Source organism: Mesoplodon densirostris, chromosome 14 (genome assembly GCF_025265405.1).
Source record: "Mesoplodon densirostris isolate mMesDen1 chromosome 14, mMesDen1 primary haplotype, whole genome shotgun sequence".
In the NCBI taxonomy this organism is placed as follows: domain Eukaryota; kingdom Metazoa; phylum Chordata; class Mammalia; order Artiodactyla; family Ziphiidae; genus Mesoplodon; species Mesoplodon densirostris.
In genome coordinates this window covers 13,420,739-13,447,791 of record NC_082674.1, presented here as the reverse complement: position 1 = coordinate 13,447,791, position 27,053 = coordinate 13,420,739, and the positions used below count along the sequence as shown (strand labels likewise).

General features: G+C 35.6%; 1 protein-coding gene across 2 annotated transcripts in view; it reads left to right on the top strand.

Moving 5' to 3' along the window:
• The window catches only part of SMC6 (structural maintenance of chromosomes 6), a 69,603-nt gene extending 43,176 nt beyond the window's left edge, over positions 1-26,427 (top strand). For both annotated transcript variants that reach the window (XM_060118009.1, XM_060118010.1), the window contains 10 exons: positions 2,631-2,766; positions 4,001-4,081; positions 5,193-5,363; positions 10,565-10,702; positions 11,663-11,808; positions 15,431-15,556; positions 18,486-18,591; positions 21,936-22,088; positions 25,278-25,375; positions 26,210-26,427. In XM_060118009.1, the coding sequence (XP_059973992.1) occupies positions 2,631-2,766; positions 4,001-4,081; positions 5,193-5,363; positions 10,565-10,702; positions 11,663-11,808; positions 15,431-15,556; positions 18,486-18,591; positions 21,936-22,088; positions 25,278-25,375; positions 26,210-26,324 (1,270 nt within the window). In that variant the 3' untranslated portion in view covers positions 26,325-26,427. The remainder of the gene's footprint in view (positions 1-2,630; positions 2,767-4,000; positions 4,082-5,192; positions 5,364-10,564; positions 10,703-11,662; positions 11,809-15,430; positions 15,557-18,485; positions 18,592-21,935; positions 22,089-25,277; positions 25,376-26,209) is intronic.
• The last annotated feature ends 626 nt before the right edge of the window (positions 26,428-27,053 follow it).

Sequence of the window (27,053 nt, the reverse complement as noted above, 5' to 3'; positions counted from 1 at the left end):
CATTTTAAATTGACACTGAATCTTTGTGATAGGATAGATGAAAATTCATCAATGTCTGAACGTACCTGTATAAAATTGACCTGTAAAGTGATAAATTTTTGTCTGCTGTGCCATGACACTTAAATCAGGCCCTTCTAATTCTTAACTGGGTAAGACTAAATTATATAGTACTCAAGCAAACATGAATGCAAATGTATAAACAATATCGTGGTAGTGTTACGGCGTGTAATTCATGCTTTTTCTTTCAACAAAAAATGCCTTGTGCATTTGTGTTCCACATCTTTAAAAAAAGTATGACATTCTTGGAAAAGGTAGTAAGTGTATCAGCAGCAAATCAGGATCCCTGATTCTAGCATTTTAGTAGTAATGGTTTAAGACTTATTTATGAAGTTAATAATTGGCTTCATTTTTAGCTAAAATATTTGCATCAATGTGTAGTGGACAGAGCTTTTGTTTTAAAAGCCAGGTGAACGTTGGTTTTTTAAAAATTGTTTCTCACCTTGATAAACTTTATTGATTGAAAATATACTAAGTTATCATGATACTTAAATGATATTTGTGTCATCTGTTTTGACCTGAACCAATATGATAGTTGTCTGATATTTGGAAATTTAAAAAAATTCACTGGTGTTTTTTAAATATGGAAAATATAAATTGGAAAACAAAAGTAGCTCATAATTCCATCTCTCCACAGTCCCTGTTGACATTTTTAAAATGATTAAAAGTAATATAAGCATATAGTGAGAAAATTCAAACAGTACAGAAATGAATGCAATGAAAAGTGAAGCCCTTTGCCCCCACTTAGGTATAATGTTTTCAAGGTTCATCCATTTGTGCTGTGTATAAGTACGCATATGGTTTCTGTCTTGCTTTTTGTCTCTCAGTATTATATCTTGGAGATTGTTCCACATCAGGACACTTAGAGCTGCCCCTTGGTATGGCTGTTCCATAATCTGCCTGACCAGTTCCTGTTGATGGACATATGTGTTATCTGAAGTTTTCTCCTACTATAGCAGTGCTGCAATGAGAACGCACATGTGTATCTTGGCATACTTCTGAAAGTATATGCATAGATTAAATTCTAAATGGTGAAAATGCTGAGTCAAAGGATATGTGAATTTAAAAATTTTTTAATAGCTGTTGCCAAATGACTGTCATTGTTTTATTAACATACAATTTATGGCCTGATTTTAAATATTTAATAACATTAAACAATTACTAATATTTTTAATACTTAATAATATTAAATGAGCCTAAATAAATAAATAAATATTTAAATGTTATTTTATTATTATATAAGTTGATCATTTAATAGCAATTGCTATTTATTTATTAAAATAAATATTTATTAATATTTATTAAAATAAGTATTTAAATTTTATTTTGTTATTATATAAGTTGATCATTTAATAGCAATTGCCAAATGACTACAGAACAATTGATTCCCTAATCCCCTCTCACACTATGAGTATATGAAGTATGCTTTTCTGTACCCTCATTAACTCAGCACTGGCAGGTTCCTGTTGATGAAAGATGGCTCTGAAAAAGTTTTTGCATCTGGCTCCATTTTTACCAGAAATACCACACTTTCTCTCCCCTTTTTCTCATTTTATCATTTGTTTATCATTCATTCAGCTAACATCATTGATTTTTGTTTTTAATTTTGAGAATTCCACAAGGTAGCACAGTTCTAATAGTTCATCAAATTTAAGATGTTCTATTATTTTATATACCAGTAAAAAAGAAAAGTATTGATAGTTGAACCATTGACGGGAAGATGATTTCAGAATTCAGAGATGTTAAAATGTGGAAAAATGTGCATCTTAGTGAAATCTGGCATACACTCTTTATCAGAGAAAAGTTGTTCTTAATTGCACAGGTGGTTCTCTTCCACCAGGCACAGAGTTTTAGAAGACAGAGTCAGTGAGACAGAAAAAGATCACTTCTGAAGACAGTTGCCTCTGCTGGCATAGAGACCCTCTATGGCTTTGGCATCTGCCGACCTTATCCTCCACCTCTTTTCATTGTCCTCCTCTCCTTCCCTTTCACTCCCCACACATTCATAGCATTTATTCACCACAGAAAATGTTGAGCTGACCTTCAGTTTTACTGACCTTCAGTCTTATTTGTTTTTCACCTCTTTGTGCCTTCGTGTATTTCTTTCCATCTTCTCCTCTAGATGGTCCATCTGGTGAAAACTTAAGAGAACACAAGTCAGTTATCACTTCTCCCAGACTTACTCTTAGGTTCCCGTCATATTGTGGACATATAGTGCAGTGTCCTGTTCACATTTCAATGTTATGGTTTATTTCCTGATGTTTTGCCTTTTTGTTTGACTCCTTTATGCCTTAATTTTTTTTCTACCTCTGCCTATCACTGTGTACAATGCCTACCACAGATAAACCATAAATACTTACCAATGAAGTAAGTAAAATTTAATTCCAGTTTAGAAGATGTTTTTTGAAACCTCTGTATTTTCATGTTATGAATTACTTGGTAGGAATACAGAACTGGTTTAACTGCATAGGTTTTGCAAAAAAGCTATTAAAAATAGGGCTTTCTTTGTAAAAATATTTGTAATATTCAGAAGTAAATTTAAAGTATTTTTGTACCCTCTCTTCTCTATTAAGTGACTTGGAGAATGAGGTTGAAAATAAGAAAGCCCAGATATCAAATCTTCAGCAACATTTGTCTGCCCTTGAAAAGGATATTAAACAGAATGAAGAACTTCTTAGACGGTGCCAACTACATTATAAAGAGTTAAAGGTAAAAAACATCATTTCTTTTCTCAACTTAAACATTTCCAAGTTATTTTTAAGGTCTTAACATTCACTTAGTTAGACGAATAGTTCTCAACTGTTTTGGCCTCAAGCCCCTTTACAATCTTAAAAGAGCTTTTGCTTGTTTGGGTTTTATCTATCAGTATTCATACTATTAAAACTTAAAACAAAATTTAAGAATGTTTATTAATTCATTTAAAAATAATAAGTACATTATGTGTTAATGTAAATAACATTTTTATGAAAAATAACTATTTTCCAAAACCAAAAAGATTTAGTAAAAAGATTGACGTTTTTTATATTTCTTTAAATCTCTAACATCTGGCTTAATAAAATTCACCTGAACTGTCATATCAGCTTCTATAATCAGTCTGTTGCAATATTACACATCATAGCTATAAACCTCCTGTACACCTGTAAGAAATAGATAGTAAAATTGGTCTTAAAAAAAATAATGCCGGGCTTCCCTGGTGGCGCAGGCATTAAGAATCTGCCTGCCAATGCAGGGGACACGGGTTCGAGCCCTGGTCCGGGAAGATCCCATGTGCCAGAGAGCAGCTAAGCCTGTGCGCCACAACTACTGAACCTGCGCTCTAGAGCCCGCGAACCCCAGCTACTGACCCCGCATGCCACAACTACTGAAGCCCGCGCGCCTAGAGCCCGTGCTCTGCAACAGGAGAAGCCACCACAATGAGAAGCCTGAGCACAGCAACAAAGACCCAACACAGCCAAAAATAAATAAAATAAAATAATTTTTTTTAAAAAAAAGGCTTTTAAATAAATAAATAATAATGCCTTAGTGTTTTTATGAAAATAGTGTTGACTTCATGGACCCTCTGAAAGAGTCTGAGACACCCAGGAGATAGTGGGATTGGACTTTAAGAACCACTGGAGTAATCTTTCCATAACTTGAGACTGGATGTTTCAGGAAAGTACTTTCTCTGTGGACTCAACACTGTCATCATTTTAAATGCTAAGGTGGAGTACTTATATCTGCTTTGCATGAGAGTGGATTAGCAATAATGGTGATCAAGGCAGACTTTATACATACATTTCTTTGGTTCATTTAATACTAATGTGTCTCTTTCATTAACTATGGAATCCTTCTGTAACATAAAGCAGAGTAGAACTTTGTTGATTAATACATCCTTCCCCAGGGTTTTTGTTTTTATTTTTCATTTATTTCTAATTACTAAAATCTAAATACTGTTTTTCAAAAGATGAGAATAAGAAGAAGTATTTCTGAAATTCGGGAACTTGAGAATATAGAAGAACACCAGTCTGTAGATATTGCAACCTTGGTAAGATTCTTTTCCTCAATTTAAATGTAATGTTAAAGGACAAATCTGTCATTTAAGTTAAGAGTATCTACTCTCAGCTTTATAAAAAAATCCTTTTTTGAGGCTACTTTTTATGACTGCTGTATCCATTTACAAATAAGGTAGAAACTACCTGGTGTATGACCTTCAAGTTCCTTAATATTTTGTATATGTAACTTGCATGCATTGTAATTGGTTTTGTCTTCTTCTCTTGATACATAATATAAAACTTTATCAGAGTTTATTATGTAAATAGTGCCCTTTCAAACCAAACTACCTAGCATAGTTTTTTTCAGAGTTAATCAGTATCAATATTAGTGATATCTTTTAGTCAGTTGAAGTTGGTCTCTTTGCATTATTTTCTCTTTTCCAAGTTAATGGTTTTAATTTACCGCATATTTGTTAGTCTATTTTAATTTCTCATAGACATCTTTTTATGACATTGAGCTTAGCTCTCTGGGTTACCATAAGTAGTGAATTAGATAGATTGCAGAGTCTTGTTAAAATGAATCAGTTTTTACCAATTGTCTACTCTCTACCAGGCATCATGTTAAATGCTGAGGGACACAACAGTGAACAAAACAAATCAAGTCCCTGCACCGATAGAGCTTTACTCTAATAAGAATTTGTCTTCATTTTTTATTAGTAATCTGGTTTTCCACTTAGTGTTTTTCTGCTTTCATTACTTTTATTGATAGACTACATTTCTTAAAGGTATGGACTGTGTCTTGTTTATTTTTGTTTACTCAGCATCTAACACATTGTCTGGCATAAGATATATATTTATATACATTATATTTTGAAAGAAAAAGTGAGTAGATAGAATAAAAGTTACCCCTTTTGATTATGACCTCAAGCACAGTGTAGTTTGTCTTCTAAATGTAATCCTTTTCTATATTTGAACCTATTTCTTCTACCTCCTAATTTACCATTAAGAGTATGAAAATATCATAACTTGTTCTTTGTATTTGTCTTTAATCTGATTTACTTGTAGCCTATTGTTTCTCCTCTTCTAGAATTGTTTGTACTGTTTTTCCATTTGATTACTTAAAAGTGTTTTAATTAATTCTATATGCTCTGTAAATGTTGCCAGGAAGACGAAGCTCAAGAAAATAAAATCAAAATGAAAATGGTTGAGAAAAATATGGAACAACAAAAAGAGAATATGGAACATTTTAAAAGTCTGAAAATAGAAGTGGAAAACAAGTATGAAGCAATTAAACAGAAAATTAATCAGCTATCAGAGCTAGCAGATCCACTTAAGGTATGCATTATTGTTACTCTACTATATATATATATATATATATATATATATATATATTTTTTTTTTTTTTTGGCGGTACGCGGGCCTCTCACTGTTGTGGCCTCTCCCGTTGCGGAGCACAGGCTCCAGATGTGCAGGCTCAGCGGCCATGGCTCATGGGCCCAGCCGCTCTGCGGCACGTGGGATCTTCCCGGACCGGGGCACGAACCCGCGTCCCCTGCATTGGCAGACGGACTCTCAACCACTGCGCCACCAGGGAAGCCCCTATATATATTTTTTATGTTTCAGTTTTATATACGCGGTATACCAGCTAGATATTACCTCAACAGAATTTATGGCTAAATGTAAATGTAACTGTATAAAACTGGGCCGTAAACCAACTTTTCATCATTAGATCAATTAGAATTAAACACTCTGCTCACGCCTTTAAAGAGAATAAATTGCTAAATTTCTGACCCCCCAGAAGATTACAGCTTTTGTTACCTTTTTATTTTGTGAGATTTTTTCTTCTTTTAGAACTAGAGGCAGGACATCTTATCTGTCTGTACTGTTTCTGTGCTTATCTGTTCTCTTGTCCCACTTTTCCTCAATAGCTGAAAAATTAGTTGATATAAAAGCCAGCTTGAAATAAAATGCTACCCAATTCCCATTTATCAACATATCTGCATTATATTCCAACTAGAATTCAATCGGCTTTTTATTTTTTTTAAAGCACATACTTTTTGGAAACAAATTACGGAAATAAAGTTATTTAACAATTAAATTCTGTAAATTTCATCATGTTTAATAGCTTTGTTGTCAAGTAGCTTATCATTCTCATTTTTATGAATAGCTCAATTATTCTCGAAACCTCAAATTTTATTTATAAGACATTGAGAAGAATTAATAGTATGTTTTAAGAGGAGAAAGGTTTATTGATGATATAACCCCCTTTTTTTTTGCAGGAAAACTACCCCTTTGAATCAAAATGTATTTAGATATTTAAAAATTTTTAAAGAATTTGTATGCATATGAACTTTACTGTAATTGTCTCCATTGACAATTTTAGAAAACATAATTTATTAAAGGAAGTTAGAGGAGGAGCCGAGCAGAAACAACTTTTCTCTGTTTGCGGTGGCCTCTCTATAGCTGCTTTCCATAGAGCTGTGATTCCTGCCTGCTGTTGTAATGCAAGGTGGTTTACTTTTTTTCTGTTTGAGATAAGAATAAAAAATGGAAAAATAGAGTGATAAATTACTGATTAAGAGAATAAAAAATTTTAATAATAAAGTTGTGAGGAAGGAAAAAAGTATTGATACTATTGAAAAGACAAATAGTAGTTACTACAGGAAATTAGAATTAAAAACACAAAAAGGGGCTTCCCTGGTGGCACAGTGGTTGAGAGTCCGCCTGCCGATGCAGGGGATACGGGTTCGTGCCCCGGTCTGGGAAGATCCCACATGCCGCAGAGAGGCTGGGCCCGTGAGCCATGGCCGCTGGGCCTGTGCGTCCGGAGCCTGTGCTCCGCAATGGGGGAGGCCACAACAGTGAGAGGCCCGCGTACAGCAAAAAAAAAAAAAAACACAAAAAGTCCAAGATAAAAAAGAAGACAAAATTAGTTTTTAAAAGAAAATAGAATAAGAAGAAATAAAATAAGTATGAAAACTGTCAGAAATAGGAGAGAGAGAATTCAAAACTCAGAAATTAGAGCAGTGAAGTTAAAACAAAGATGAGGTAATAGAAAATTTTAAATGGGTGAAGGATTGAGCAGGGAAACTTAAAATGATAAAGTATGCTAAAACAATATAGGAAAAGAAATAATTAGCACCCAAATTGTCCCAGATAGCTTAAAATTAAAAACAAACAATGAAGAATAAGCTGTGTTCTGTTCTTTTAGGGATGTGTAGGCTAACACAACTCCTGGAATTGGGAGTGCATAGATAAGTTCAAGAGCAGAAAATATGGGCAGAAGGCAGTAAGAATTCTTGGTCTTAAGTTCTTTGCCTTGGTTGCAAATAAGTGAAAGCTAGATGAATCCTTCAGTAAACCTGCATGTAGTCAGCCAGTAGCCAAGAGGGTTTTCCTTTGCAATATCACATCCCAATAGCCATTCCAGTAGGTAACAACAGGACCAAGAATATTTGGCTAACAAAAGAATTCAATTCCTCAGAAACTGTCTTTGTGATATATTGGCAGCTTCTAAATATAATCTGTTTGCTATCAGGATGTTTGTTCATTTTGTGTCAGAGGAGTGGTGAGGAGTGGAATACTCTGTTCAAATATGTAGTCATTGAAATCTTCGCATAAGATTTCAACATTTTTCTCCCTTTGAACAGTTTATTTTGATTTACACTGCAAACTTAATGCTTTAGTCACAAGTTAAATTTTTTGTACACGGAGCATGACCTACATCAAAAATGATGGTCTGCATTTTGGAGTAGGAGGGCCTCTCAGTTTCTGATAGAGATAATGAGTGTTTATTTGGATTGAGGCTGACTATGCTTTTGAAAATTCCAAGATCTAATGATCTATAGCTTTTTAAAACCTCATAATTGATGTAGAGTTATATGAAACAAGTGGCTATAATACATACTGTAGCAATTTATCCAATGTTGTCGGGTAACTAAAATTGGTTATTTAGGCATCAAAGAGAATAAAATTTTTCAATGATTCTGTCCCTTCTAGCATCTCAGCCTGTCTTTGTAAAGGCTGAACTTTCTAGGGCTACGTCAGAATTAATATTAGATCTAATCCAACCTAGTCCTCACCCCAAAACCAGGATGAGTGTCACTAACTGGCTTTTAATATCTCTAAGTCTCTGTTTCACCATGAACAAAATGAAATTAAAAGAAATACTCTCTTGGTTCCTTTTTAGTTTTAAATTTGATGGTACCTATGATATAAATTTATTAAATACATAAGGACAAGTCAAAAGCCATGATAAACGTGGAGAAAAGAACATTAAATTCTTTTCATCCTATTTTATAAGTGGAGTCTTTCCCTTTCTAAAGTTGCTAGGAGAAAAGATTAAGCAGCACAAATCTGCCCTGATATAATTGACCCCTTTGGCTCTAGAAAGCTGATTTGGTTCCCTAAAGCAAATGTGGACATACTTATTTTGAAAGTTTCTACCAAAAATGATTCTAAAATTTAGTGTTCAACCATTCTGTTTCATAAGGTATTGCAATTTCTAACTGTAGTATCTCCTACTATGTAAATTGCACCCATTTTCTTTTATTCTCCTCAAAGTAAAGGAACAGAGTATCTCCCTACTCCATATAACAATGTTTTTATTTTTAATAGAACTCTGCTATAAAAGCTGTATATTATTAAGTGTCCACCTTGGGTGATAGTTATTTTTTAGCAGTACGAACAAGATGCAGTAAATTGTAGCCTTAGGTCAGCAAATAGCCTAAATCTATTCTTTTATATGAGGTAAATCCTTGAAATGTTTAGATACTTCACATGTTCTTTTTCTTTTCGGGATATCTCCAAATATTCTGCCTTCCTTGGTGCTGTTGTTTTGGTTTGTGTTAGTTTCTTTTTCCTTATAACTGTGATTCCTGAGGCTGAACATGACCATCATAGTGTGTACATCCAGTACTAGGCTCAAAAAACAAACGGACTAAAATTTAATTCGGTGGTTATTAAATCAAGAGCCATTTTAAAAATTGAGATTCAGGGATTCTCAGCCTACTAAAACAGAATCTCCAAAGGTGGAGTTTGGAAATCTGTATATTTTTTAAAACATCCAAATTGATGATAAAGAAGTCAATCTGTATATCAGTATTTGAGAAAGCTGCCACAATTGCTGGCTATGTATATATATATACCATCTTCTAAATAAAATCTTTTCACTAGGCTATGCCTCCTTTAAAGAAATTTGTTTACTGCATGTACTCAAATAGAAGGCAGATTCCCATAACAAGGGAAAAATCCAGTAACAAAGGAAAATATATTTTAGTCGCCATTCATATATGAAATTATTAGGCAAAATAATCAAAATGTGTACTTGACATTAGGTCTACTAATTTAATTATACATGAACGCAAAATCACAGGTACAAAGTGATATATTTAACATTTAGAAATACTTCTTTGTTTCCATTTACATTTCATGAATTAATTTTTTTAACCTTTCTCATGTGTCTTCAGCGTTGGCATCTTTACGGTGATTAGAGCTATATTTTGAGTAATTAGAAGAGTTGAGTGATGGATTTTTCCAGAGCTCTTGATCTTCTCTTTCATCTATATTATTTTAAATATAGCACTTTTAATAAATCAACTTTTGGGCTTCCCTGGTGGCGCAGTGGTTGAGAGTCCGCCTCCCGCTGCAGGGGACACGGGTTCGTGCCCTGGCCGGGAGGATCCCACATGCCGCAGAGTGGCTGGGCCCGTGAGCCATGGCCGCTGAGCCTGCGCATCCGGAGCCTGTGCTCTGCAACGGGAGAGGCCACAACAGTGAGAGGCCCGCGTACCGCAAAAAAAAAAAAAAAAAAAAAGCACTTGATATTTCGTCTTAAAAGTAATGGTTAGCTGTTATTTGTTCTTGTTTGTATTTCTTCTCTTTATTTCTTTCTTTTGGGATTAGCCAAGTAATTTTTAGTGTTCCTTTTTAAAATTTTCTCTACTAGTTTGTTTAGCTACAATTTTTGTTTTTTTGTTTTTTTCCCAGTGGTTGCTGTGCGTTACAATATGCATCTTTACCTTATAGTTTACTACTGTTTCCCTTTAAAGTGATCTTGGGATAGCTTCTTTACAATTATATTTTGTTCTCAAAATTATGAGGTTACACCTCCAGAAATGATGACCAAATAAGTCAGTGTTAAATTTCTTCACATCTTTTCCTCCTCCACCCCAATTTACCTTTTTTTAAAACCAGGTTTCGCCTGTCAGGTACCTCTGTAATATACAACACTTGCATTGTTTTAAGTCTTTTCAGGCTAACATAGCTTCCCAGGAAACCGCCTTGTTTACCAAAATAAAGTTGAGATCACCATAAGGTATGGAGACTTCATACAAGAACTTTAATATGATAATGTGACTTCTCAATTTGGGAAACTCCTCACTTCTCTTCAGAAACATATGGATATGAACTTAATAACACTTGCCTCTTAAAGCAGCATAATCCTGTCCACTTTATTGAGTTGTCAATTAGTTTATGCCTATGCTGATAATTCTTTAAAGTAATCTTTATAGATTATTTTGGTTTTATTTAAACAGGATGAATTAAACCTTGCTGATTCTGAAGTGGATAACCAAAAACGAGGGAAACGGCATTATGAAGACAAGCAAAAAGAACACTTGGATACTTTAAATAAAAAGAAACGAGAATTAGATATGAAAGAAAAAGAACTAGAGGTTATCCATCATTTTTTTAAATGTTTTGTTTACACCCTTAGTCATGATTATTAAAGTGTGTTTTCCTAATGTCATGTTTTCCAAACATAGACATGTTGTCTGATGACTGTTTTGTATGAAGTAACAGGTGTTTCAGTGAATCAACAGAGAAGACTGAGGGACTCTCAGAGTGTGGGGACTTCTTAGATCAACATGAAGAGGACTTTAGGCAGCACTGCAACAGCCCCATGTAGTATCACTGAATGATTTGGAAAATGGCTCTCCCTCCACTGAAATAGTTCCTTAAATGCCCAGCTTGGCAAGTGCATACAGCTTCATGTCAGAAAAATGCTCCCCTGCCTCTGAGTAACTTGGGTGTGAGCTGGGTTGCAGTTCAGCTCCCACTTACTAGATAACCTTTGTTGACAACTGAAAGCAGCAGCCCTGTTTTTAGAGGAGAGTAAGTTGGGGGCAACCGTGGTTTAACCTAAAAGAGATGAATTCCAGCTTTGCTTTTACATGTCTTAGGAAAATGATTTAAACTCTGTAATTCATTTCCCTACTTGTTTAAAACTTACTGTACTACAAATGTCGTGAATATAAATACTATGTTTAATACGTTACAAACACGAGGGTCTTTGTGTTTTCAGTACTACTTGATGTTCAGAATCCATGTCTGACCTCAGCACCCTGGGTGCCAAACCTTTCATAACTGCTACTTGAAATTTGTTTCACTAGGCAGTTATGGAGCTCTTACAAATTATTAAAGTTGTGTACACCAATGCAATTTTCTCTTAAAGATTATGACAACTCTGGACCGTATTCTCAATATAAAGCTTAGAACAATGATGATATTAAACGTAATTAAAATACATTTCTTAAACATAAGTTCAGAATTCTATTTTGCATACTTTGGCACAAGTAGTACAGTGAATTGTTATATCAAAGAAGAGTTTTAAAGTTAAACATCTGTTATCTTAGGAGAAAATGTCACAAGCAAGACAAATCTGCCCAGAGCGGATAGAAGTAAAAAAATCTGCATCAATTCTAGACAAAGAAATTAATAGATTAAGACAAAAGATACAGGCAGAACATGCTAGTCATGGAGATCGAGAGGAAATAATGAGGTAAGTGATTGCTCGCTTTTCTACTTTATGATATTATCCATAGATATATAATAGTGAGAAAAAAATAACATTTATATGTAAATCTTAAATTTGGGTAAAGTGTTGCTATGGCGTATAGTTATAGCTAAACTAGCCTTTCATACATGTATTATTAATAATAAACTTTTTTCCTTCGGAATTATTACAGAACTCATTACAGAATGACATTTTAACATAGTTGCCATTTTTATACCTGTAAGATTCATATAGACATGAGGATATTCAGCTTCAGAAGTAATCAAAGAAATGCAAAGCAAAACAATTAGAAGCCATTTTCATATATATCAAGATGAAAAGAACACATATTTCATGTCAGTGAGATTTCAGTGAAATGGACATTTTTATATTACTTGTGAAAATGGAAGCTCTAGTTTAGTTAGAGCACGGGTTCTGAAGCAAGAGTACCTCAGTTTGAAATGCAATTCTGTTACCTACTAAACTGACTTTGGAAAGTTATCTAATTGCTCTGAACCTCAAATTTCTCATCTATAAAATGGGTATAATTATAGTACTTACCTTATAGAGTTGTTATGAAGATTAAATGAGGTAACCCATAATAAACAATGTATAGGATACATAATATGTTAGATGTTATTGTTATTAGTCTTTCTGAAAAGTTTTAAGGTAGTTTATGTTAAACGCCTTTAAAAATTTCAATTTGGCCAAGTAATTTTGTTGTTATAATCCAAAATGAAAAAAACAATTTGTACTTGGATGTTTATTGCAGCAGTAGTATTTTTTTTTTAATTGAGATATGGTTGATTTATAATATTATATTTCAGGTGTACAGCATGGTGATTCAGAATTTTTATAGATTGTAGTCCCTTTATAGTTATTATAAAATATTGGCTATATTCTCTGTGCTGTACAATATATTCCTGTAACTTATTTATTTTATACATATTTATTTTATAGTAGTTTGTATTATTTTATAGTAGTTTGTATAACACTAAAAAATTAGAAATATTGTGTAACTGGATGATAATGATTGAATTACAGTAGAAAATTATAGCTATTAAACTTTATGAAGAATTTTTCATATTAAAAAAGGCAGGGAACAGGAGTGATCTCAATTCTGTTTTCACAAACTGGGGAAAAAGGGGAAGAAACAAAAATAGTAACAGAAGTTTTTCTTTAAAATTGGTAATACCTTACATGTTTTAAAAATATAATGTGAAAGGGCAGACAATGAATTTTTCACGTTTATTAAATTAATTTATTAAATATGCTTTCAGTGTTTCTGTATGCAAAGTCAAGATGATATGAGTATGTGTTTTTATCCTCGCAGATACAAAAAGTAGTACACTAAACTGTTTTAGGTTGCTTTCTTTGATTTAATGATATATTTTGTAGATCTTTCCATATCAGTACATAGGCATTTTCTCATTGTGTTTTTATATTTCACAGTATTTAGTCATCTCCTACTGATGGATAGTTGAGTTTTAACTTGATTTTTTGCTATTATAAATGGTGGTACACAACAAATAATTTTATACATGCATTATTTTGTATAAATTCGGGTTTTTGGTTTTTGGTTTTTTAATAGGATAAACTCCATTTTGGCAGAGTCCCCTTTCTAGGGATTGTACTCTTTTTTCACTCCTATCAGCAATGAGTGCTTGTTTCCCCACAGCCTAAACAATGTGTGATTATCTTAGATTCTTTTTTCTGATAGATATGTTTCCTAAAAATATATATATACACCTCAGTGTAATTTTAATTTGCATTTCACTTCTATTAAATGTGGTTAACATCTTTTCATGTCTTAAGAACCGTTTATTTATATTTCTTTTCCTGTGATTTGTTTGTTTGTTTGTTTTGGCGGTACGCAGGCCTCTCACTGTTGTGGCCTCTCCTGTTGCGGAGCACAGGCTCCGGACGCGCAGGCCTAGCGTCCATGGCTCACGGGCCTAGCTGCTCCGTGGCATGTGGGATCTTCCTGGACCGGGGCACGAACCCGTGCCCCCTGCATTGGCAGGTGGACTCTCAACCACTGAGCCACCAGGGAAGCCCATCTGTGAATATTTTTGATGTGAGGAATGTATTTTATCTTTTTCCAAATGGCTGTTTAGCCATTTGAAAAGTTATTGGTCCTCTAATTGTTTCCTTTAGAATGGCCATAGGAGTAATATTTTTTGTATTTTTGCAAGTTCAAAACTATTTGTCTCTAGCTTTTGAGTTTGAAAGAGTTTAGCCTAGTGTAAAATCCTCATTCTCCTGAGTACCTGTGTTTGATGATGCTCATCTGTTAAGTTCTATAACTTATCCAGAATGTCAAATTCTGTGATCCTTTCCTTGGTATACACAGTGCTTTTTTTTTTAAATATATCGATTTAAGTCTTACTTCTTAAAAGTTTTCTGGTATTTTACTTTTAAGTATTTTCTGTTGTCTAGTGTTCTTTTTTAGAGGTCTTCAGTTATACATATGTTGCATGTACTTTTTCTTCTCTAGTTATTTTGTCTAACCATTTTATCTGAGTTTTTTTTCTGTTTTGTTTGTTTTTCTCATTTCTCATCTGTCTGTTGATGTTTTCTGTGTTGTCTGTTTGTTTCTATGCATCATCTCATTTTGTCTCATGTCTTTGTTTTTTTTTTTCTTTTTGTCTACACTCCCTTGCCCCACCTTGGGTTCTGCAAGTTCATGCTTCTCCTCCTCTTGTCTGTTTGTAACCTGTTGTTGTTTACCTGTCGGTTAGCTTTGAATTCTTTGATTTATCTTTTCCTTCAGTTCTTTCATTTCTGCTTTGAGGTATTCCTTCCCGGTAGCACTTGTGTCTTGTTTTGTTTTCTTTTGTTTTAATTTATCGTGTTCAGTTACAGTTTTAATCTGCTTTGTGACAACATTGTTGTAATAAGTTTTCTTTGTCTGTAGAGAGAGTTTTGCTGCTCTTTCCCAGTGCTTTTTCCCCCCCATAAACATCTTTGTATGTGTGCTTTGTTTGTGGTTTTTTTGTTATTCGTTATTTAATTGGTTGGATTTTCTGGGACTGGACATTTGAAGGAGGATGGGACGGATCACTGAGAGCCTTGGCCAGGGTTCGCCCTTCATCCTTTGTCAGGATCTTTCTCTCCCTCACTACAGCAATGAGCTGTTGCCTCCACAGTAGCACTCTGAGAAGCCATGTCTTCCCGGCCTCTTTGACCTTGTCTTGTTCAGGCTGGGGCTGGGGGGATCCTAATGCCCAACCTGTGTTTTTCTGTTCCTGCACTGGCATCTGTCACTAAGGGGAACATTTCTTGCCTTCTGGTGTGATTCCTTCCTTGCTAGAAGATCTGTATTTGCTGGTATTCTCTTACGATCTGCCACTCTGGGCCCCACTTGGGCAGTGTCTTCACTCACTTTCTCTGCCTTCTCTAGGGCTTGCACTTTGTTTCTGCCCAGCCCTGCTAACAGCTCTCCCCAGTGAGGGCAGCATGCTCGCATTCTGGCAGTGTATTTGTCTGGAGACTTATGAAACCTGCTACTGCTGGGCCCTCTCAGCACTCCCTGCACTCCCAGTTCGTCCTATTAAATATATTTGAGATTTTACTTTATGTTTCATTGAATGGCATTTATTTACTTAACATTTTTTTCATAAAATAGACAATATCAAGAAGCAAGAGAAACCTATCTTGATCTGGATAACAAAGTAAGGACTTTAAAAAGGTTTATTAAATTACTGGAAGAAATAATGACCCATAGATATAAAACATATCAACAATTTAGAAGGTAAGTGCATTAAAAAATATTACCACATATTGCACATTTTTATTTTTTCTTTGTTTTCACATTCTCCCTTATAAATAATAAAATTAAATTAAAAGAACTTGCATGATTTATTCAGAAAAGAAATGGTGGTAGTGCTTGGGATCCTGGATTTGAAGGGACTTTTATAGTGAGCTTTTTAAACTTAAACTGCATTAGATATGCTTTACTGGGTAACTCATAGATGGCTGTTCAGTCTGTGCTTAAATGGGTCATTTGGAAGCTCATTGGTTCTGTTAACAGACTGTTTCACTCTTGGACATTGCATGTTCTTAAGGCATACGAGCTTTGATGGGACATGTTAAGGCAGTTTCTCAGTTGATTACCATGATCTACTAGAATGGTATAGCTCCATGGATGCAGAATCTATGTTTTGTTTGCTGTTGTATCCCCAGTACCTACTACTGTGCCTGAAATATAGTAGAAACTTGATATATATTGGTTGAATGAATGAATACAGGATCAGCAAAACTGGATGCCATTAATATACCCAGAAATGTGCAGACTGACAGAGATAAGTTAACCTCAAATAAAATCACAAGCAACAGAAATAAAGGACAGTTTATAGGGTAGGGTTGCCCTCTGATATACTTGGATCCAAGGCAGCCCTAGTCTTTCCACCTAACCTCTATTTTCCCCATGACATTCCCTTAGTAACATGCGTTTTAACTGTACTTATACCAAAAACTATAATCTTAAGACTATAGAAATTTTTTAAAAATTTAGCTCTAGTACGTATGGGGAAATTCAAATAAAGCCGTAATGAGAAACAGGCTTTGCATGTTTGACCATATTCCTTAACTAAACTATAGCTTAGTTCTTGAAATGTGTATTTCAGTTTTATATGCATGTTATTAGGACTTGACTTAAAGAGTTTTTAATTTTATCCTTTTGAAGCTGCCCTGCAGTTTTGTTAGGTGGGACCAGAGCAGGCTTTGGTGAAGGACTGATTTTTTTCCAACCTATGAAGCTGCGTTCTTCTGGGTCCTCTATTGATATGTTGTGAGGTTATTCCACTCGTGCCTTCAGGAATATGAACTATTCCTGGCTCTGGGTGACCTCGGGGGTTGTTTCTGCTTCTGTTGGGTGTTTCTCTCACCAGCCTCGGGCAGTATCCTCACACTGACACTGATGAGGAGGCTACTCAGCCTGAGGCTCTCCCACCCGCCTCTGTGGTCCTCTAGAACTCTCTCTGTGCTGCCCTCTTTCCCGCACTCTGCTTCGTGAATTGGAGGTGCCTTGGCCACCGCAGACTCCTAAACAGGAAGACTTCTGGACTCTGCTTGGGTTTCCAGTCCCCTTTTCTCTCAACATAAAAGTAATTTGGGGCATTCACAGGGCTCAATTTGTTTGTTTCCCATCTTTCAGAGATTGTTTTGACTGGAACTGTCTGCGATGTCTGATGTCCAGAGTCCAAAAACTTGTTTCATAGATTTTGTCCAGTTTTCTAGATGTTTCATGCAGAAGAATAAATCTAATGCCTATTACTGTGTCTTTTCCAGAAGCAGTAGGGTTCGTTTTCATATTGTTATTCAGAAAATTTTAGAATATTTTCTATAAAGGTATTGGTCTTATTTAGTTTATTATCTTGATATGTTTCTTCACCACTGACATGGTTTATATTGTTTATCCAATCTTGGGAGGACAATAAAAATGGTCAAATTTTTAAAATTGTTTATCTCTTTACACTGGAGAACCTTGCCATTTTATGAGGACAGTCTCTTTTAGTCATCCCATGAGTGGAAGCAATTGAAGAATACATATCAGTATTGAAAGAAAGAAAAATTAACAGAAAATTCTGAAAACCAGCTAGCAATAGTTGTGGCAGCAAAAGAAAACTCAGACTACCAGTATTTTCTAATGTGGAGATTTAATACAGTTTAGGAAGGGAATTGGGAGGGAAAAGAATAAAGCGATAGTTATTCTGAAGAAAGGAGCCTTAGACTCATTAAGGAGCAAAGATGTTAAGAAAAATAGCCAGTCACCTGTCACCTAGATCTTATTTTCTAAATACCATTCCCCAACAAAAGGAAGCAAGGCTCCTTTGAGAAATGGCTGATGATACCAGAGCAGAGCAGGGAAGGTATAGATGGGCCTCTTGCTATGCCGGAACGTAAGGAAGTGCCCCCCAGAAACGTGGAGTCATGATAAAAGGACGTAGGCAGCTTGGAGGGGCTCCATTGGCAAAATCTGGGACAATTTGAAGACCAAAATAAATAAGGACAGTGGATGATAACCCAATGAATAAAATAAGAATCTGTGACTGCATCCTTATAAATAGAAAGGTGGTAAGTAAATAAATGAGGAAGAAGGGAAAGCTCTTCCTTACAGCAGAATGCCATATGACAAATAAGTGAAGTTCACGTTGTGCTGGACAGTGCGTAAGGTCTTACAGATACAACATGATTAAGAGGTTGCCTTTGCCCTTTTTGCTACTGTAAAGTTAGGAGGAGACAGGCAAATGAATAGGCAGTTTACCATTATCTTAACACTACTAGAGTTTAATCCTCTCAAGGACAAGATTCATGTCTTCTGTATTAGGGTGATATATAAATTAGTTGAATGATTGATACATTCATATGGACTGACTGTCGTATAATGGGTTTCATTGTATGTGGGATGACATCTTTATTCATTTTATAGATGTTTGTTTATTATAAAAGGAAATGAAGTGGTAAAAATGTGGAGACATGAACGAAATATAAAGACACAGGCAAAAATCATCTAAAATTTTACCTTTTAAATGGGCACCAGTGTTAACATCTTGACATATTTTCATCTGGCCTTACATGCTGGTGTGAAGATCATGCTGAATATGCAGTTCTGTATCTCTGTAATCTTTTTTGCTTTTCTCTCTGCAATCTTTTTAATATGCCCAATTTCTTTTTTCAAGGTGTTTGACTTTACGATGCAAATTGTACTTTGACAACTTACTATCTCAGCGGGCCTATTGTGGAAAAATGAATTTTGACCACAAGAATGAAACTCTTACTATATCTGTAAGTACCTTAACTCTTTGCATGTTAGTCATTAGGAGAATTAGCTGCTTCGTTTCTTTTGATGATATTTTGATCTGTTGTCATTGGAAAACAAAATAACTTACTTTGAAGTTAAAGATAGTCTTTGCCAAAGTGTTGAAAATTAAATTGATTTTACTGACTAAAGCCATTACTTTAGCTTTTTTTTTTTTTTTTTCCCAGACAGCCACATTATTCTCTTATGGTGATAATTAGGAATTTTATTTTCAGTGATAAATATTTACCTTCTCTTTTCACTCCACTGGTTCCTTTTTAAAATTCGTATAGCATTTTAAATTACCTGGGACATTATAGAAAGTCTGTATTCTCTGGCCCCACTATAGGAAGCCAGAAAAGAATTTCTCAAAGAATGTTCAACCCCATGTAATTGTCTTTGTGCTACTTATTTTGGAAGGTATCCCTAGATCTAGCCTCTTTTGTATAAAGGAAGCCACCACTTTCAAATTGTGGAGTCTGTGTGTCTGGATTCTATCATAGTCACATGCATTAAAAGAGGAGTGTGGGATATAGCATTAAAAATAGTGTAGTCAGGGGCTTCCCTGGTGGCGCAGTAGTTGAGAGTCCACCTGCTGATCCAGGGGACACGGGTTCGTGCCCCGGTCCGGGAAGATCCCACATGCCGCGGAGCGGCTAGGCCTATGAGCCATGGCCGCTGAGCCTGCGTGTCCGGAGCCTGTGCTCCGCAACGGGAGAGGCCACAACAGTGAGAGGCCCGCGTACCGTAAAAAAAAAAAAAAAAAAATAGTGTAGTCAGGAGGTCAAAAGCAACTACTCACTCTAAATAATTGGGGCAAACTTTTCAAATATTTGCATACTATTCTTAGTAGCCATAAATTTTATACTTCCATTTTAATACTTAGAATAAGTAATAATTTTCCATACAGATATGCAACTAAGAACCCATCTAAAAATTTTTAAGAATAATAATAATTGAGAAAAAGAATGACCATACATTTAAAAATGGTTAAAAGTCATTAATTCGCCAAGTGGTGAATAAGCACATGAAAAAGTGCTCAGTATCGCTAGTCATCAGAGAAATACAAGTTTATACCATAATAAGTTACTATCCCACTCCTATTATTGTGACTAAAATGAACAAGACTGATAATACCTTGTGTGGGTGAGGTTGTGGACTTAGAACCCTTATACCTTGCTAGTGGGAGTATAATTTGGTAGAACTAATTTAGAAACCTGTCTTGCAGGGTCTATTAAAGCAATTCCACTTTTCAGAACTCTTCAAAAACCAGTAAAATTTATCTACAGTAATTAAAGTCAAACTAGTGGTTACCTTTTAGGGGTTGGTAGTTGACGGGAGAGGACACAGGGAATCTGCTGAGATGCTAGAAATGTCCTGTCTTGATCTGAGCAGTGGTTCCCCAGGTGTGTGTGCATATGTGTACGTATATGTCAGAATTATTTGAGCTAAACACTTAAGCTTTGTGTTCTTTACTGTATATAAATTATACTCTAGTAAAAGTGAAAAAAAAGAACATATTAGGTGTTTGGATAATTTATTCCCAGAGCCATAACTGTTCAAGACAACTGAAACTAGATTTTCTGACATTATCATCCCTGTTATTCAACAGAATATTATTGCTTTAAGAATCTTCAAGTGTTCTAGTCTTCATTTTACAAACAAGAAAACTGAGGCAGAAGTCCCATGATAGGTTTACTAATAGGCCAGGGATAAAATTTAGATCTCCGTAATTTATCTGGGGCTTCATTCATTAGAATGATACAAGATGCAGTTTGGGAGCCAAAGACTGCATTCTGTTTCTTAGTTCTTACTGTTCTGTTGTTGTTGTGTGTGTGTGTGTGTGTTTGGTTGGTTTTGTTTGGCTTTTTGCTGCTTATGTTAATGTTGCTTTTGTGTTTGGATTTTCATAGAGAATTCAGACTTCAGATGATAAATATAAAATTTCAGTGTATGTTTAAATTCAGAATTTTTTATAACCCTTAGAAGATTAAAATATAAGTGAATGCTCGCTTGAGAACCAAATAATTTTTCAAATAGTGTTTTGGAAAATACGTGAAGCTGTGTATCTGTTAAAACACATATGATAAAACTGGTTGGTGCTCTATTTTTTCAACTTGAGTGCATATATGTACATCTGGAATTCTCTTAAAATGAAATCAAGTTCCTTCAAATGTTACTTATACTGTCTTCTTAGGAAATTATATGAAAATGTTATCTCACTAATTACTTTTATATTGTTCCCATGAACACTTACTAAGAGAAATTTTAAAAAGAGAGTTATGTATTTCAATTGATTGCTGCTGTTATTCTTTGGCCAGTGTGAGCCTCTTTAAGTTGGTCCTGTGTCCTTTTGACATTCAGTGATTACTCTGAAAGCAGTTTAACCACTAGAGGTCACTAGAATTCAAGTAACAAAAGATTAACTTGGCACTTAAAATGTTTGACAAAAAGAAATAAAGAAAACAATCCCACTTACAATAGCATCGAAAACAATAAAATACTTAGGAAATTTAACCAAGGAAGTGAAAGATGTATACACTGAAAACTATTAAGACATTGATGAAAGAAATTGAAGAAGACACAAATAAATGGAAAGATAACCCTTGTACATGAATCAGAAGAATTAATATTGTTAAAATGTCCAAAGCTATCTATAGATTCAGTGCAGTCCCTATCGAGATTCCAAAGGCATTGTTCACAAAAAGAAAAACCAATCCTAAAATTTGTATGGAACCACAAAAGACCCCTAATAGCTAAAGCAATCTTGAGAAAAAAGAACAAGCTGGAGGCATCACATTTCCTGATCTGAAGCTATGTTGCAAAGCTATAGCGATCAAAACAGTATGCTGTTGGCATAAAAATAGACACAATAGACCAATGGAACAGAATAGAGAGCCCAGAAATAAACCCAGGCATATATGGCCAACTAATATTTGACAAAAGAGCCAAGAATATACAATGGGGAAAGGATAGTCTCTGATAAATCGTGTTGGGAAAACTGGATAACTACATGCAAAAAATGAAACTGGACTAACGTTGGTACTTTTATTATTAAGCCTTTGGACTTTTGGTATGTTAGATCTGGTTATGGCAAGAAAATGTTTTCAGTTTGATTCTCTCACAATAAAACAGAAACCACCGTTACACAGCTCACTGTTTTACTCTAAAATATTTTGAATAGAATAGATGTCATTTCTAAGTCACTAAATGATTTTTTTAAATCTTCTTTTTTACTATAAACTCATCCTTTCTAATGGTAGCCAATCCTTTTTGTAAAGAAATTAATCTGTTTTTTTCCTATACTTTGTTTTTTGTCAACTCTTTCAAGGTTCAGCCTGGAGAGGGAAACAAAACCGCTTTCAATGACATGAGGGCCTTATCTGGCGGTGAACGTTCTTTTTCCACAGTTTGCTTCATCCTGTCTCTGTGGTCCATTGCTGAATCTCCTTTCAGATGCCTGGATGAGTTTGATGTCTACATGGTAGTGTTGACTTTTAAATTCTCTAATTTTTTGGTTGTTTGAAATGTATATTTTGAAAGGAAGCAATTCATTCTTTAGTTTTACCCATAACAGAAAAGATCCTGCTCTTGACAGTTTTGTCTGTGATAAGTGATAGAGGAGAACCAAAGAATTCCAGTTCTCTCCCTTGCTAACATACCACACTGGCAGGGACCCTGTCCTGGATTTGCAGCCTTTTCCCCAGTTTGCTTCCATCTTCTGTTTTTACACATAATTATAAGCAGTTCCCCACATTTGCTTTCCCTGACTCTCGCCACTGTTCTCTCCCTTCCTGCACAGCCACACTTTTCAAAACAGCAGTGTGTGTAACATGAGGGAGCGAGAACACTGGACTCCGAGGTTAAAAAAACGAAGATTGAGACCTACCTCTGTCACCAGTTACCCAGCTGACTTTGGGCAAGATATCTATCCTCTTTGGGCCTCAGTTTCTTCATCTATAAAATAGGTTATTAACCTTTCCCACCTCGTAGGGTTAGAGCGAGGCTCCAGTGAGGTCCTATCTGTAATGTGCTCACTGTGGTGCAGGAGCATAGTAGGGCCTCCCAAATCAGCTGTTAATCATTCTCTTTACTGCTTCATGCCTCCTTCTTTACTAAATCCACCGTAATCTGGGTTTAGATGACAATACTCCAGCAAAACTTGTTTAGCAAAAATCATAAGAACTTTAATTCAGTGAAGTATATGGCACCACAGACTGACCTTCCATCTCTTAAACTCTGTGTCTTCTTACCTCCTCTTTGTTCTCCGTGTGCCAGTCTGCCTCCCCTAATTCGGGTGCCCTTAAAAGTTTGAGGTCTTCTTTGTTTTCCATAGTGGTGTTAATTTTCCTGGATATCATGTTCTACCTACCCCCGCCCCCCCCCCAAAGACACACACAGTCCCACAGGCTGCTGTCTACGTTTGGGTCCCTCCCAAAGCTAAGCCTCTCATTCTGACATCTCTCTTGTTCTCTGGACCCGTGTGCTTGACTGCCTGGGAGACCTCCTCTAGTGAACAACCCACATCTCAAACTCAGCGTGTCTGAGTCTGAATTTTTCTACTCCAAGCCTTCCTTTTCCTGAATTCTTTTCCTTGATTAGTTGCAAATTGCCATTTCCAACCCAACACCTAACTGCAAAACCAGTGATTTATCTGTGATTCTTCTTTGCTCGTTGCACATAACGTCAGACCTCTGTCTGACCTCTGACGTCTTCCTCTTCTCAAGTATCTCCCTGGCCCCCGCCTCTGCTCCTTCCTGTTGCCTCTCCTGTCCTCGCCTCTCGCCTGATGTCATCACTTCCTGTCCACACTCTCAGACTTTAATCCGGCCCCTCCTCAGTTCCTCCTTCACTGTCTTGCCAGGTTTATATTTCTAAAATAAATCTAATTGTAGTCACTCAGTTGCTGGAAAATCCTTGGTTTAATTCCGAAGGGTGACTTTGAAACCCTTCATGATACAGTAGCGGCTGACTTTTTCAGCTGGACTAAGCTGTTTGTGATTTTCCAGACTCTGCGCCTCTGCCCGTTGTGCTCTTCTTCGTTGTATGTCACACTCCGACTCATCTTTCAGGACTCGGTTCAGATGTCCCCTTTATGTAGCCTCCATGACCACCCCCCTGCCAGGCAGGATTAAGGACTTCTCAGAGCTCCCTCAGCACCACCTGATATCAACTCGTGCAATTATATCATTTTTATATTTTATAGTATCTCATATTATATGTTATACACATTTTATTATTTTATATATTTATATATTTTGCATTCTATTGCAATCCCCTATTTTCATGTCTGAATCACCCACCAAATTTTCAGTTTTGAAGTTATCAACTCTGTCTTAATCATATTTCTAACTCCTAGTGCCTAGCCCATAATTAGGATTTAGAAAATGCTTATTTACGAATCAGAATTCATATTTGTAAGGGCTATATAATCCTTCAGTGGTTTTTTTTTTTCCTATGCTGTCACTGCTGAAGATTAGGTAGAAATTCCTCTGAGATTTGGCTTCAAAGCTGATTCACAAATCATAGAAGATGATTGCTCTTTCCATATAAGATTTTGGTCCAAAATGCTATTATTTAGACTTATCACCCATCTTATAAGTCAAATTTAATTCTGAACAATTTCTTTCTCTTTCAGAAACTTACAGGTTCTTAGTCAGAATGACATTTTACCTCATTGAAATTATTCAGAAAAATGTACCCAAGTTCTGAGAACCAATCCAGTGGAAATGAATAAATATTTCTTGGTGCATTGGCAGCTTTGTTATTAAATGATGGGCTTCCCCAAGGCATTGTTTTGAAAGGACAGTTTTCACTTTGGTCAAGCTCCGGTCACTTCTGTTAACGTTAAGTTAGATTACTTTAGGGATATGCCTGATGGAAGAATTTATAGTGTAAGAGCCACTGAGCAGTGTAGCTGGGACGCAGGGCCCCTGTCTGTCTCCAGAGCCCAGGTTCTAAACCGCCACACTGTACAGTACGGCCACATGTGGTTTCATTTGTCTGTGTTTTCAAATTTCAGGAGTTTTCAAGGGAGGAGAGAGGTACTTTGACTTTTGTTTTTTCTGTTATTTAACTCAGAAAATGTAAGCACACAGTTTAATTCCTGTAGTCAAAATCTGTTATAACCAAGCATTTTTTCCCTATACGTGGATGTGCTGTTTAACTTATTTTAAAGATTCAGCTGAGAAATTAGTCTGTAAATTCAAATTGATTCACATTGTACAAATTGTAGAAGGTGATGGGGACAGAGTTTTTAGAACACCTTAATCATTGAGGGAAAACTTGAGAGACTTAGTAAGTTTGAATCTGGTCACCTTTGACACTGTTCTCCTGAGTAATTAAATATTACTGTAGAAATTAGATTCACTCTGCAACATCTAGTTGTATCTTTTGACTATTTTCTGATTATTTTAATTGTTAAGTATATTTGAGGCAAGGGGCTATACTTTGACTATAGAAATTCCTGGAAGATACATGTTATTCAGTTATTTTCCCCTAATAATTTTAGATACTATCTTTCACAGTATGTATGAATTGTTTGGCATCATAGATAAGATAATGGATGATCCTTGGATAAAAATCCAGGGGTTCGTAGCAACCAGTAGAATGCTCCTTTCACAGGAACATGATTGACACAGCAGCAACTCTGACTTCTGCCTCTGTTCTCCAGGATATGGTTAACCGGAGAATTGCGATGGATATGATACTCAAGATGGCAGATTCCCAGCGCTTCAGACAGTTTATCCTGCTTACCCCTCAAAGCATGAGGTAACTTTTAAAAACTCTTCTATGAATTATATATATATCAAGTATATAAAAGGGGGTGAGAAATCTTTTATATTCTTAATTTTAAAATGCAAATGCATAAATGACCAGTCAAAAGAAAAACTAACCCCTAAACTAGTTCCAGAGATCGAACGTAGTTTTCCCGTATTAGATATTTAAAATTTTGTTTGTGTTATCTCCTATTAACAGAGGCAATTTAATTGAATATGATTATTGACTTGTTAATATTTCTGTTTTGAATCTGCTCTTCTGTGGTTATCATGACCCAACTAACATAAAGTAATTTTAGTAATTCTGCTTAGACTGAAGAAGCAATTCATGATTTCCCTAGTCTTGATTCTTTTCCTGGTGACTTAAAAGTAGCAGTCTTCCTAAATGGAGAATGCTGCTCTGCTGTCAATCAGCATTTATTAGGTACCTCCATAGTGTCAGGTTCTGTGTCACTTAAAAGTTGATATTCTTTCTCTAAAGTGGTCACTCGATCGTATGGGGACTCAAGTTTATGACTGGAAATATTCAGGTGACTCCTTCCTGACTAGACAAGAAGAATAAGAGTTAGAGATAGTTGATACATAAATCTCCTTCATTTTCTTTTTCCTCCAAACTGAAAACCCATGGCATTTAGCAGGAAGTTAATTTTTTAAAATGAAAATTTATTTCCCTATTGCAAGTTATATTTCTCCTAGAATTCCAGATATCAGACATACCCCCCATTAGCAGCCACTTAGACTTATATTTTCATGAGGTAGTATTAGAATTTTTTTTTAATGAAAAAATTTTCTTGGAAATTGGAATAATTAATTTTGCTTCCTCTAGTTCACTTCCACCAAGTAAACTGATTAGAATTCTTCGAATGTCTGATCCTGAAAGAGGACAAACTACGTTGCCTTTCCGACCTGTGTCTCAAGGAGAAGAAGAAGACCGGGGTTGATTTACTGTGGCTGACTGTGCCACACCCTCATGTTGAAAGACGTGTAAGGGGAGACGCCCGGGACTATGGGAAATAAAATGAAACTGAGACATTCTGCGGTGAAGGAGACTCACTCATGTATCTGACACAATAAGCCTAGAAGACCGGCCACAGCCCGCAATTTAAAATTATAATTACTTTGCTTTGAGAAAATCAACTTCATAGTACTGGTTTTAAATCTTTTTAAGTTTGTTTGTTTTTCATTTTAACCATCTACTTTTATAGATTCTTTTTCAGAAGTTTAAAATTTTGTACATATGTACATGTACATATCTGTTTAGTTTGGGTTCATTTCTATAGTATTTTGTAAGAATTAAATAAACATTTGATCACCCGGTTATATTTAGTTTTGCTTTTCCAGAATATTACATTATTCTCATTGCAGGGGGTGGGGCAGCGCCCAGGCGGGCTGTGAACAGGGACCAGTTTACAATAGATTCATTGTCTGTTTTGCACTTATTAATGAGGAGGGACCTACCCAGGACTGTAGGAACTTTGGTCACAATCCCTGCACAGGTGATTTTTAACCCTAGAGATACAATTGCAGATTTGGACGGTAGTTTTTTTTTTTTTTTTTTTTTGCTGTACGCGGGCCTCTCACTGCTGTGGCCTCTCCCGTTGCGGAGCACAGGCTCCGGACACACAGGCCCCGCGGCCATGGCTCGCGGGCCCAGCCGCTCCGCGGCATGT